Below are 13,753 nucleotides of genomic sequence, written 5' to 3'. Positions count from 1 at the left end.
TTGTGAGATGTGGGAAGGAGATTTTTCCAGGAAAATCTGAAAAACGATGTTTCTATCCAACTCTAACAGGGATAACACATGTAGACAGACAAACACATTCATACTCACATTCCCACTTTGGGGCAATTTAGAGTTTCTCGTGTATGGTGTTTGTAGTAAATACAGATTCATTCACTGTAAGATGGGATAATGAAAAGGCTTTTAGCCCAGACACAAAGCCTCAACTAGGTAAGGAATAAAATGGCACGAAGATGTTATTTGATGTGTCTCTCACTTTCTCTCCCTTGCTTCTTCCTCTTTCCAGCTGGCTCCAACTGAGCCGATGGAATAGACATTATGAGAGTCTCACTCTGGCGGTCTGGCTGTCTTTGACCAGTGTTGGCTGACATCATTCGCACAAGGGGGTGTTAGCTGGGGTAGGGCAGGGCTTGGCTCGACTGCTGAGTCAGTTTCCTTTGAAAACTCAACTGTGCCTCGGCACATCGAGTTTTACACAGCCTGTCATCTGGAATTGTACTCTAAAACCTTGGTATACTAATAATTTCTTCCTTTCTGGTTTGCAGCACTGGGATGATTTTCATGGAATGAGACGTTGCTGTCAAGGGAGATCTACAGGCGTGTTGGACACCTAATATCAATTGAAGAAGTAAATTTGTGGCTTATTTAAACTACACTGAACTGCTAAATGGATGGAATAGACACTTTGCAGAGCTCGGCTCCAGAGACCAAGGCTGAGCGAATTGCCCGCTACAAAGCAGAGAGAAGGAGGGAGCTTGCTGAGCGCTATGGCAACACAGAAGAATTCACCTCTAAATATGTCCGTAGGGACAGGAAAATTGGCGACACATCCGAAATGATGTATTCAGCAAGCAAGGAGAAGGAGAAATGTGAGGATAAGGATAATGGCTCAGAGCAAACCTATACCAGGAGGGCCCTCAGGAATAAAGCAGAACCTGTGGAGCACACTGATGATGAGCCCACCCAGGAAAAAGAGACTACCACTCACCTCAAAACAGACACAGTTTTATCCTCCAAGTCAGAAGCTGCCTCCTCCATAAAGATGTCCTCTTATTTCACGTGAGTTTATTCATACTTGACAAGTTCAAAACAAAAGCACACATTTGTTGCTCAATGTTTCTGAAAGACCAGTCAGTGTTTTTCTCTATGTGACAACCTTGGGCCGGAGATGTGAAACACAAAGCTGCTCAGGCAGAGACTCAAAGAGCTAATGCAAGTGGCGCCCAGACTGACATCTCAGAAACGGATTGCCATGAAATCATTTGCTATTTAGATAACCCTGTACGTTTCTCAGTAATACAGACAGAGCATTGAATATCCACTCAGTCTCTGACTTACAAGTATATCTGCTTAAACTTGGAGTGTACAGTTCAGTCGAGTATAATAGTTCCTTTCTGCTCCTTTGCATTAGCTGGTAAAGACAACTGTTAGATTACTGTACAAGGGCTTGCTGGCTAATGAGAGAAGAGGAGCTAACAAGTTGGCTCATCTTCTGTTTGAAGTAAACACGGTTGAAAATGTTACCAAACTTGGCCATGTGTGCTCAGCAGAAGACTTCTACATTTTATTTTGCCATGGTATGTTTTGCAGTGATGACATATACAATGCTGATTTTAATTCACTTTATAGTCTTGTGGGAGATCTCACATGTCTGGGAATTACAAATCAGTATTATCTGTGAGACTTGGGGGGGAAAAAAAGAGTGGCTGGCAGGAATCCTCTTCTGAGAACTGTACATGGATGGAGTAAACAATGTCCAGTTATGGGTCTGGAGCTGTTTGCACACTGGGAATCCTGCTGTGTGCACATAGTCAGACTCATCTGTTCTTGAAAGAGTTTGGGATTTGTGGGGAAATGGTTATTGGGTTCTGCCAAGTTTTGCCTGCGCTTAATGAAGTATGATTTCTAGATAGCTGTGATTTATTTATTTTGTGTATTTTACAGGGACACATGCAGATAAACATTGTCACACACACAGGCAGTGTAGTGCATCCATGGTTGGGCTTTAGAGCCAATTACAAAATTTTATAAGACTGAGAAAGACAACTCTTGTGTTGTACTAGACTTTGAAGAGAAACGCAGTATGTGCATTTGACAAGTTTGATCACATCTCAAATATCAAGTATTGTACTTGAAAATCTATCATGTCAGCATCATTGTGCTTAATCAAGAATGTAGAAGAAACAAAGTTGTTTTTTTTCCTTTTTAGTAACATTGGGCCTTGTAAAAGGAGCTGTTTGTACCACAGCTGACAGAATATAAGGCAACATACAAAGTCACACATAGTTGTGGACTAAATCTTTACTAACTACACAGTGTGACATGTTGATGTGCTTGTCTGGCATCCCTGTCATGCTAGCTCCTAATCATGTCGGTTTTGTTATGACGTTCAGTCACTGCACGTCACAGTCCTGCTATACAGCCACACTTACACATGTCGAGTTAAGAGACGCCTGTATAAAAGCAGTTCTCATCAGATCTTCAGTTCTTGGAGTTTTGTGTTTTTTCCCCAAGTACCTTCATATATCATTCTGAATTGTATGTTAATACTGTATGTCCTAGATTCCTGATTGACATGCACTGGAATGTATGTGTATGATTAGAGCTTCACACATTTGCTAAGGCTACTGAGGCAACATGATTAGAATTTTTGTCACAGATAGGGCAAGAAGGAAACTGGAGCTCAGCTGATAAAGCTGTCAGCAAGATTATCTTGCACAGACAGAATCCTTCTTTCATGAATGTACAGTTGAAGGGTGGCATTCCAAAATACAACATTTTGACATTTGCACTTACACCAAGTCTCTACTTGGTAATGGCCCATAGCCTAACTTGTTTTCTGTTCATGTTAATGTAATCTCATACATCTTGCTGCCTTAATTCCATTTCAGAGAGAATACAGAAGCCTTTCCAGCTGAACCACAGTACAAACATAAGTACACTGTTTGTACAAAATGTGATTGTTTAGCCAAAGCTACTCTATGTACATCATAGTTTTGGAGCAGGCAAGATGCAAGCTAATCAGTGCAAAAATCTTGCTGGGTATAAAGAAATTACCATATAAAAGTATGAATTACGAAAACAAGGGAATAAGAGTTGGGAAGATTAATGGTGTGTTGCTTTTTTTTCCTCCTCTCTGAACCTCCAGTCTTCTCTGGGTAGTTTTTATGATGGGTGCAGCCCCTCCCCTTCAGTCAGAAGTCAGTGTTTGGGTGGGGTTGATCAAGTTTCACTGAGCCTTGCAGGTGTTGAGGGTGTGTTAAAACAGAAAGTTTGAGGAATAGGTGGCACCGGTCACCAAGACCACCAAGGTCTGAAAGCAGACATTCTAGCAGCTGACCCTGAAACATGTATTGTTGCATATAATATGGATTTTACCCATGTGGCTGAAGTCCGCCAGCTCTCTACCTTTCCCTGACATTGTGCCAGCGTTAAGAGTCCCTATTCTCAGACCTATACTCCTGCCTTTCCTCTTCTCGCTCTGTCTACGAATCCTTCTACCTCCTCTCCTTCTTCGACCAACAGTAGTCCAGTTTCCACCAGCACCCTGTAGGTCAACAGCACTGGTGGCGGTGGTTGTTAACCCGGGCCTCGACCGATCCATTATGGAATTCACACTGATGATTCGCATGTTTTTACGTCTGATGCCCTTCCCGACACAACCCTCTCTATTTATCCGGGCTTGGGACGGCACAGAAGTCACTGGCTTGCAACCCCTGTGGCTAGATTAAGTAAGAGCAACAGTGATTTGATATTGTGTAGTCAATTTAAAGTGTAAATAACTCCTGATTTCCCACAGTGTCCTAAAGCTGTACTGAGGTATGTTAACCCAGAACAGCTGTAATAGATGCTCTAATATTTACATGTCCCATAGCATTTTTTTATGGTATGTGGAGGGTGAACAGCAAAGGGGCTCTGCTGTGGCTCGGCTCATGCATGGTATCATGATTTTTTATTTTTTTTTTTTTCCTTTGCACTCCAAAGCTCTCGTTCTCACAACAATGTGTGGTTACAGCTTTTCTCCAGCACAGCAGGTTACTTAAAGCAAACAAAGGATCGGAATTGATTGTGCTTATTTATCCAATACGGATCGTCTAAACAGAAATGATATCTGGATTGATCCCAGTCCTGCAGCTTGACTTGGAGCTGTGTCTCCACTTTCATGACCTGACCCCTTCCAGATGTCATCATGGTTCTCTATTGTGTTCAACGCAGCCTTCTCCCCCTCCTCCTGTTACGTCATCGCTGCTACCCCCAGTCAGCTGCCATCGCCAGTACTTAGAGATGAGTGGCTATCATTAGCCACTGCTGTTATATCATTGCCATCATGTCTTAAGTGTACAGTACATTTTTTGATCATAGTTGTGTAAGTAGAACTTTATCTAATCATTTATCTGTCTAGTTTGCAGCATCCCTCGTTAACAGCCACAGTATTTCTGTCATCACTTCAGTAAGTTAGAGAGTGACCTCATTTATCTCTGTTTCTCTCTCCTAGGTTGCCGGAAAGCGATGATACAGAGGAGCCAAAGGGTAAGACAGACTGTCCCCTTTCACCACACTCAGATCCTCTGTTGTTCCTCAGATTGCTTTATCCCCTGAACTCATTCGAGTTCTCTTTATTTCCCAGTGTTAAAGGAATACCTGAGCTCATAGCTGATATCAGATGACCCATCTGGTTCATAGATTTTATAGGATAGGTTTAAAGGATTTTTAATACTCTGAGGAGTGAAACAGGCACAGATCTGTGCTTGACTCTGATTTGTGTGCAGTTTAATGTAAGGCCATTGTTGTGCCTCAGGCCATGTTTTTCATAAAAAAAAAAAAAAACATTAAGGAGATGATGCTTGACACATGCCTGTGGAGTTTTTAATCAAAGACTTAATGGGTGTGTGCTTATACTTGTTTTTCTATGCAAATGTTTGACCAGTTACACTGGAACCTTGTTTCAACCAGCAGGTATTATTATGAAGGAAATTTGGATTTGGGCCACTGGCTGCTTTTCTGTCACCTATTCAGCCACCTGAGTCCCCAGCTTGAGGGTGTCTGTCAGTCTGGTTGCCATCTGTGTGTGTTTCTGGCCTTTTAACCCATTGGCTGACTTACTTGTCTGTGTCTGTTACTCTGCTTACAGATTTGATTTGTCTGTCTTGTGACTTAAAGAGGTGATAGGAAGAGACCTTGAAAAAAACCCTGTTATTTCAGTATTTCAAGACATGTGGAGCAGTGTTGTGTAACATTTTTATTTGCACAACAATGTAAACAAACAGTCCTGTCTTTTAAGTTAACCAGAAAGTAGACTGAATCTTGGTATTATATAGAGAGCAAAGGAGCTAAAACAGGTTAGTAACTAGAATGGAAGCCACTGATGCTTGCTGTGGTTGCTAGTTCTCTAACCCAAGACCTTTTCTGTTCAAAGGTTTATCTTTGATAAATGTTCTGCATGTTACCTACATCTAAACATGCACAGCAAACATAAATAGGAGAGCCGATGTGTCCATGTGTATATGAATCAGGTTTTTGATCAGTGTACTTGACTAAGATGCTCACTCATCTATTGCCATCAGGTTTGTCATTGCAGCCACACAGGCCATATATTCTCAGTGAACTGGTCTGATGAGAAGTTACTGAATGAAATTAAAATGGTGGGGAGACAAAATGAACACCAATAATCTGGTCATTGCTGCATATTGCAACATAGATTTTTACTTCTATTGTACATTTCCCAGATGTTTTTATTCTTATTAAAAAAAACAACACACTTTTTAAATCGCATTTGGGAACATTAAAAACATGTTTACCTCAATTAGTTTAATGGTTTTCTGCTGCTCTACTTGAAAAGACTCGTGTCCAATCCAAATATTCTCAGATAATTAAAGATCAGATCAGTCACGTCACATTTAGTGAAATTTAGCCTGTGAAACTTTGTGAGACAATATGTGGACGACAGTATTAAGTGGGAATGGAATGCAAAAAAGAGTTTTGCTTTGAATGATAATCTGTCAACATGTCTTGTAGATGAACAAACCCATGTATTTCTCTGGTTGGAAGCCAGGAGTTGAGTGAAAGCTACAGAATCGGGAACAAAGGGTGGTCTGTGTTCATATTTAATGGAGATGTGTGCATGTGAGAGTGGCCGTGCATTCACATGGCTTATAGAGCTTCCTGTCCAAGCTGGCAGAGGAGTCGGTGCTCTGAGCCAGAACGCCTCTCATGGTCATGTCAAGGGTTTCCCTGACCCTTCAGCTAATCCACAAGCCAGCAATGTACAAATGCAAACATTCAACTCCTTCATACTAAATTAATTTATATACTTTGCTCCACTGCACAGACGCACTTTGTCATGCTTGTATTAGCATAATATAGAGTGTCTTCAGAATGATGACATCTAAAGTAAATACTTTGTAATTCTGCTGTAAAACATATTCTGCAGATCTGACTTATTGTTTTTCTCAGTGCCAGACTGTTTGTTTGCCATTACAAGGTCAAAGGCCCATCTAATAAGCTCTCAAGAGCTACAGTATAGTTTGGCTGTCGTGTGAGATGGATGAAGAGTGAGTAAAGTTAAGTGGAGGTTTTTTGCTCCCGAGTTGTTCTTTGCTCTCGCCTGGATGTCAGATGGATGATGTAAAAGAGATTGGACTGCAGTCAAAACTGTAATAATATAGTCCGAGTGGAATCGCCAGCCTGCGGTGCTTAATGTTTCATCATCTGAACTAAATCATGCCAAGTTCTGGACAGCAGGGGAGCTTGGAAACATAAATCAAAACTAAATTATTAGGCCTCAACAGAACTTTTTATTTCCACTGAAAAGGGGACTTTCTCAGACACACCATTATTGGGATATGTTTGTTGTTTTGTTTTCTTGTGGGGGGTGGGGGGCTGCTTTTGGTTTGAAATGTAGCATTATTAAGTAAATAAGAACAGATTTGACCATGGTGACTTAAGAAGTGTGTGTAGTTTGATACTATTAAATGCAATTGTTTTCTTTTATCTAGATTAAAAGATTATATGCTCAGGGCTGTTTATGGATTAGAAAATGCAAATGAGAACATTCTCTTTTCTCTCTCACACATGTACACACATATAAAGAATATGTATTATATGTATTCCTCCATTTAAAATATCTCTGTGTCACTGATAGACAACTCATGCCCAGTGTCTTTACAGGCCCAAATGCAGGCCAGCGGATGTATCGCTCTGTTCGTTTTCTTTTTTTGATCCAGAGACACAGAAGCACGAGTGAAGCCATTAAGGTTATATCCTGTCTGTTGATCTCTGCATTTTTCCAGCTGTAATCCCCAGTAAAGAACACCTACGCAGCACCTTGCCCTTTGAATGCAACATATCTCAACTGTCAGAAAGATGCAGAAGGGGGTTTGTGTGAATGTGTGTGTGTGTGTGTGCATGCATGCTTTAAATATGCCTTAGTTTAAGTGTCTGTGCTCAGCTTTGTCTTACCATGCAGCTGTACTCTGTCTACAAAAAGTTAGTGTGATATGTGATAAACACATAGTGCAAATTAAACCCGCATTCTAAAATGACAGTCTGCCTGATCATGTGGTACTACACTGGTAGGAAAAAAGCTATTCTCTACATGGTTTCAACAGTTGCTTTCTGTGTTTGTTCTTTTCAGCTGACAAGAAGCCTGTCGACTCAGTTAAGACGACTGTTACTTCCAAGATGTCTCTTTTTAAGGTACAATATTAGATCTGCCTTCATCCAAATGTTTTGTATCATGCGATTGATTCCATGTGTGTATCTCTGTGTGTAATGTGATTTTAAATTGTGCAGACATTTAATGGTGTCAAAGATTTTGCGGTTTGTCAGGGTTGTTATGTATCAAAGCCCTTAAGATCAAAACGTTGCAACACTGAGGGTTAAAAAATGTGGGTCTGGTGACTCGTATGGTTCCAAACATCCGATTTAGATCCACTGTTTATCAGCAAATTGCTACTTTTAATGATTTGTACACCCATGCAGACTAATTCTGTGTTCCGTTATTGTGGATAGCTCGGCTAGTTGAGCTAGTTAGCTAGATACCTATTAAAGTGACCCAATATTTGAGGGAGATGGTCAAAAAGGTTGTAAAACATATAAACGTTTTGACACATGTTGTTAATTTAAAATGTCACAAGTTGAATTATTGCCCTTTTTTTTTTTTTTTTTTTTTTTTTATTTCAACTTCTTACTGTAGAAGATGGCAGCCAAGTTAGTGGCACTGCTCCTAGTGTTTGGAACTAACCTTGTGCTTCCATGGTCTGCCATTACTGTAAAGAATGGTCCTTACAGGGTCACTCTCCTTCTTAATCCACTCTTTTATGTACCACCTGAACTTCAATTCAATTTGTTTTTGGCAGAGAATTAATTTAAATTAATACACGTGCAAACTTTTGTAAAAGCATAGCCATGTTTGCCTGACTCACAGGTGGCTCAGCCACTTGTTTCCACCTCACCTTTGTCCAAGCCTCTCCTTCTTTTGCACAGATTTGCATATTTCCAAAAGCTGTGCTGACAGCACACAGACTGAATCCAGCCTTCAAAACATCCATTTATAAGCTTACGAATGATGTCACAGATACTATATCTGTATTTTTCTACAGTCTTTGTTAAAATTCTTTTTATTTCCCTCGCTGATTTACTCGCAGTCTTTTCCAGTGCACCTGGAGTACGCTTCAGCCTCCCTCTGGAAGTGTGTGCCATTAATAACAAATTGAGTGGTTCCATACAGCTCTGAGCTGTCCTGCACCTGGATGCACACTTGGCCACAGTCATGACTTCAGCACACACAGTCCATGAAGGAAAGTCTGGAGAGCTAGGAGATGCACTCAGGAACAGACACTTGATAAATGTCCCCAGTCATGCGAGAGACCTGCACGTGTGCACATGAAAATGAGTATCAGACTTTCCCAGGGTGCTTAGGTTTCAGAAGTGGTTAGGTTTCATGATATTGGATGTAAATGGTTCTAACATGTCCTTCACAGACCAAGAACAGTGCCAGGGTTGGCCAAGTGAACCCAGATGGCAGCATGTTGCTCCCACCAAAAACCTTCTGGGAAAACAGGCTCCCATAAAGAGACTTTCAATCATACCACAGTACTTTCTTTTTTTCTTTCTTCCCTCTGTCCTTTGTTCTCTCCTAGATCTCTGTTATTTTATGGTCTCTCTCTCTCTCTCTTTCTCGAAAGTCATCAGCAGTGACAGATACCTATCTGCTGTCTTCACCCATCTCTCCTCCACAGTCACTGTTGAAAACCAGTGAGTCAGTGTCTCCGGCAGGGAGGTTATAGCAACCCTTTCCAACGTGGTTGGAGGTAATAAAATACGGACACGAAGACTGGAGAAATATGGATCTCATTTATATTTCCAATTTCCTGACTTGATTTCCTGGATTAGTTAAAATGTCTTTTACAGTAAGCAATGCATTCATGGTGGCTGGAAAATAAGTTCCTTCTTTATAATCAGTGAGCGTCAGCTAGTTTATAAGAGTCCTCTAATTCTGTAAGCTTTGGTGTGTAATTTGTGGAAAAAGAGCATTTGATTTGTGTTGCTTTCCTCACAGCTGGAGATCCACTTAGCTTCACCCGCTCACCCCAGGGTGTCAGTAAAGTGTTTACTGACAAAGATCTGGCTAAGCTGCATGGTTCACACTGTATGAAAGTTGTAAAAAGTCTCTGGGAGCATTAAAATACCATCTTTTGTTTTTTTTCATAGGTCTAGTTGAAATTTTGATTCTATTCTGTTTTCGTTTAGCTGATATGTAACAGGATTAACCATTTTGACAGGGAGTCTTTTATTTTGCCTGTTATAAAATGTTTTGCATCTGTAGCTTTATCTCATGTTGACATTAGCAAAAACTTTAAAATTAGTCATTTTAGTAATTCTAATTGATTAGACCACCCATCCATTTAATGCTGCCTATTTGGATCCAGCTCGCATTAATGAAATGAATTTCATTTATACACAACTGTAAAGTACTGAAACAGGTAGGAGTATAATAATAATAATAATAATAATAATGATAATGATGGGTTATGTGTCATATTACCCTTCTGGTTTCCATCATCAGTGTGAATTTGAAACGGGTTTTAAATTGTAGTTTATTTTTACAACAGATTGCTCAGTGTTTTAACTGTAAACAGCCCTTTCGGCTCCTCTCATCTTAAAAGGGTCAGTGAGGTAGACAGTGGACCCATTAAAGCAATATTTAATCTGGCAGACTGCAAAAGATAATAAAAATAAACTGTAATGGTTCCCCTGAGGAAACACTGCTTTACTGTAGAAAATGTAGTACCAGTAGTACTCATCTCTCTCTCTGGTAATTTTAACTATACGTTTCAGGCCTGGTATATTTCTCATGCTTGCTCCTTTCCAGCAACAACCTGCTGCATCAGTCACTTGAGCAGTTCCTCTAAGGAACTTGCGCATTTAGTCAGTTGCTTTGCTCAAGTGGAGGGGTGGAGCCTTCTTCATTCATTCACTTCCATTATCAAGAGTTTTTTGCAGCTGGTGGACGACTTAGTCGGAATTACTTTCAAATACTACCCCTAACTTGAGGCTTGTCTCTACCCGCAGGACCTGGAGGGCACAGAGGATGGAAGCTGTGGTCACCGTGCCAACAACAGAGTACAACATCTGCTAATGAGCAGTGATGAAGAGGAAGCGTCAATCAGGTGAGCCGGCTCAGACTGATGTTCGCGTCGGCATGGTCAGACCGTTTTAGACTAACCACACTTTGGAGTTTTCTTTGTCACCATTTGAGTAATAGACTTTGTGAGCTCCAGTAGATATTATATCTATACTATACTATATATATCCATTATATATGCTGCTACACACACAGAATAGAACAGGTTGAAACCAGCAGGCCGAGCAGACTGAACAGAGCACAGACATAATTACAGACCTGTTGATGTAAACAGCTGCAAAGATAAACCAGATAAACCTGTAGAGCTTGCCATTAATACCACACTCTCTCTGACGCACACATGCATGTATACACACACACTCAGGGCTGTGCGCTAGCCACAGTAATTTAAACCAGGTAAAAGTTGATAGCTGTAGCTGTGAAAGCTGGACTATACTTGGCAACGTAACCACTGGAGTAAAAAGTGGGGACTGTGTGTGTCTCTGTATAGCTAGGTCAAAGACATAATTGTGTTCCTTCCTGTCATTTTGGTCCTGTTTTTAGTTTCTTCCAAAGACAGATCAGTGTATTTGCCTGTTTGCAGCTGAACCTGGTCACTGACCCTCTTCAGCAAACATCCATGGCACTGCACAACAAAACGACATAGACCAAACATTTTCATATAAGTAAATTCTTCCAAAGGTCACAAACACTCGTATCAGATAAGCTTGCTGTGTTGTATTAGTGATATCTATTTTTAGAATTTACAATGCGCCATGCAATACCCAGATAGCAATACCCAGATAGATTTAGTAACCTTTGGTTCATGGGGGGTTATCTACTACTGTATTCATAGTACAAACAGTATAACCTAAATGCAGATTATTACTGCATATATACTGTAACTAACCACTGGTTAGTCCCAGTTTGTATCATGTATTACATATACTTGAGTTAGAGGTAATCTTCATGTATTACATATACTTGAGTTAGAGATAATCTTCCATTAACCTGTCAAAGTAAGATTTGCTGAACATATTGACCCTGTATCGTTGTTTGCCAACACTCACCCAAGTTCTGAAGTTATTTCATGAATCCTCATAGACTAGTCTAATGATGTGGAATAAAAAATTATCTGGAAATTTTTGTCAGTATTTCGGGTGAAAGAATTAGCTTTTCAGAACAGTAAAGAAGATGATGACAGGTAATGATGCCTTTTCTTGCTTTTTTTTTTTTTTTTTTTTTTTTTTTTTTTTTTTTTTTTCCGCTTTCACACAAAGCCAGAGGGACGACATCATTTACTGTCGCCATCCTTGTTTATATGGAATGAATGGACATAACTGAGAAGCTATTAAAATGATATTTTAGTTAGAAGAGTCTGTGAGTTTGGGAAATACTTTTAGAATATTATGGGGTTAAAATGTTCAAGTGTCAATTTGGCATGTTCATGTAAGATTATCTAAAATTCGAGTGTATGTATTACATGAGAGTCACAAGCTGGGGCTAACTACTGGTAATAAATCCATAAAAGAAGGACAACATTGCGGTTGCACAAATTTCGTTGTTTGGTCTGAGTTCACCATGCAGCCAGCTTTTTCCTGCAATTCCATTGTGTAAAGGTTGAATAATTTTTTACATCCAGTTGATTAAAATGTTTATTTGGTTTTTTACTCTTTGTCTTTTCCCACCGTCTTTGCCTTCTTTTTACTGGTATTTCAGCCTTCCTAAAACTAATATAGTGAAAGCAATGGAAGAGAAAGAAGCCACAGATGAACATTCACAGGAGCGTGAATATGCTGCCAGTGCAATTAATGAAAAGGTCAGTTTTTTTTTTGTTTCTCTCTAAAGGTATCTTGAAAAATGTCACATGGTTTTCATAACTCAATAGGCTCAAATATAAAAGTCTTTTCTGTGGATTGTGTCTGGAAAGATCATACCACTGCTGTTGCACGTTTTACCCTGCATACAAGCCAATACCAACACTCTTAAATTTTGCCTCTGTTCTGCAGAAGTCTGGTTTAGTTTAGTTTTTTGTTTTTTGAAGTTGAGTTGTTGGTTGTATTTAATGTCACTGATTTACAGTTACAACACACACGCAGGTTATTTAACAGGTCTGGACAACATGCTGTTACATCACGCAGATCTTAACCTGATCCTTACAAGTAATTAGTATGAATGTACACGTACTGTGTACCGCACACACACTTTGGTGGTGTTCATTTAAGCAGACCACCTTGTTAGCGTTGCGCTCTCACACCCAGTAGGCCACTTCTTTCATGCGCTCTTAAGTCAACACTCCCTTGTAATCTTTCACCTACCAGTAAGATGTCTGCTGCTGTTTTATCATTTACGTAAAAGCATATTGAACACAAAAGAGCCTGTTTATGTGTCATTGGATGTTTGTGGTTGCAACTGACTGTATTTTAAAACAATCGTGACTCTAAAATTAATTTTAAAGACAGTCACGATTTCAGAATTTTTATTTTATGGTAGTTTGTGTGTGTCAACGCTATTTGACACAACATATGCTTTTTGTTAATGCAGGGCTTTTCATCTTTCAAGTACAAAAAACACGTATGGTATCCCAAAGAATTCATGTAGATATACTGACAGATATACTTCACAGTCTTTCTCGACTCAGTTTTTTCTCTAGTTTCACTGATTGATGCTTGGATTTTCACTTAATCCCTTTTTATCATCACTGTTTTTCAGTCCCTTAGTCTTTCTTTTTCATTCGCCTATCTCCACTTTTTTCCTCTTGAGCCCTTCCCATCTGACCTACTGACTCTTCACCTCCTGATAACAGTGGTAGGAATGCAGAAACAGTAGTAGTCGGAACAGACGTATAAGTTTATGTATATGGTTGTGTAACCCTAACCCAGTCTATGAGAAACCCAGCAAGAAAGAGTTTTTGCCATTTATGTGGAAACTACAGAGGAGCTGATGTTGGAAAATGTTGACCTTCTCATTGAGAGTTGTATACTATAATCAGAGACTTCTGTAGACTTCTTTGAGTAGTATTGCAACTTTAATAGTCTTTTCCAAGTACTATAAATATAATAAGTGGTATTAAAAATAAAACTTTGTCACCCCCCCACACCCATCTCTACA

At 39.8% G+C, this 13,753-nt stretch overlaps 1 protein-coding gene across 1 annotated transcript in view; it reads left to right on the top strand.

Annotated features, from left to right (window-relative positions):
• The first annotated feature begins 349 nt into the window (after positions 1 to 349).
• The window catches only part of LOC109963043 (supervillin-like), a 13,796-nt gene continuing 392 nt past the window's right edge, over positions 350 to 13,753 (top strand). Inside the window, exons 1-6 of the mRNA XM_020605293.1 lie at positions 350 to 416; positions 564 to 1,077; positions 4,514 to 4,548; positions 7,652 to 7,713; positions 10,591 to 10,688; positions 12,362 to 12,461. Coding sequence (XP_020460949.1) covers positions 686 to 1,077; positions 4,514 to 4,548; positions 7,652 to 7,713; positions 10,591 to 10,688; positions 12,362 to 12,461 — 687 coding nt within the window. The 5' untranslated portion in view covers positions 350 to 416; positions 564 to 685. The remainder of the gene's footprint in view (positions 417 to 563; positions 1,078 to 4,513; positions 4,549 to 7,651; positions 7,714 to 10,590; positions 10,689 to 12,361; positions 12,462 to 13,753) is intronic.

The sequence above is a fragment of the Monopterus albus genome, unplaced genomic scaffold, assembly GCF_001952655.1.
Source record: "Monopterus albus unplaced genomic scaffold, M_albus_1.0 scaffold69.1, whole genome shotgun sequence".
NCBI classification, from domain to species: Eukaryota; Metazoa; Chordata; class Actinopteri; order Synbranchiformes; family Synbranchidae; genus Monopterus; species Monopterus albus.
The sequence above is the reverse complement of the archived record's forward strand: the minus strand, read 5'-3'. Positions and strand labels throughout refer to the sequence as shown.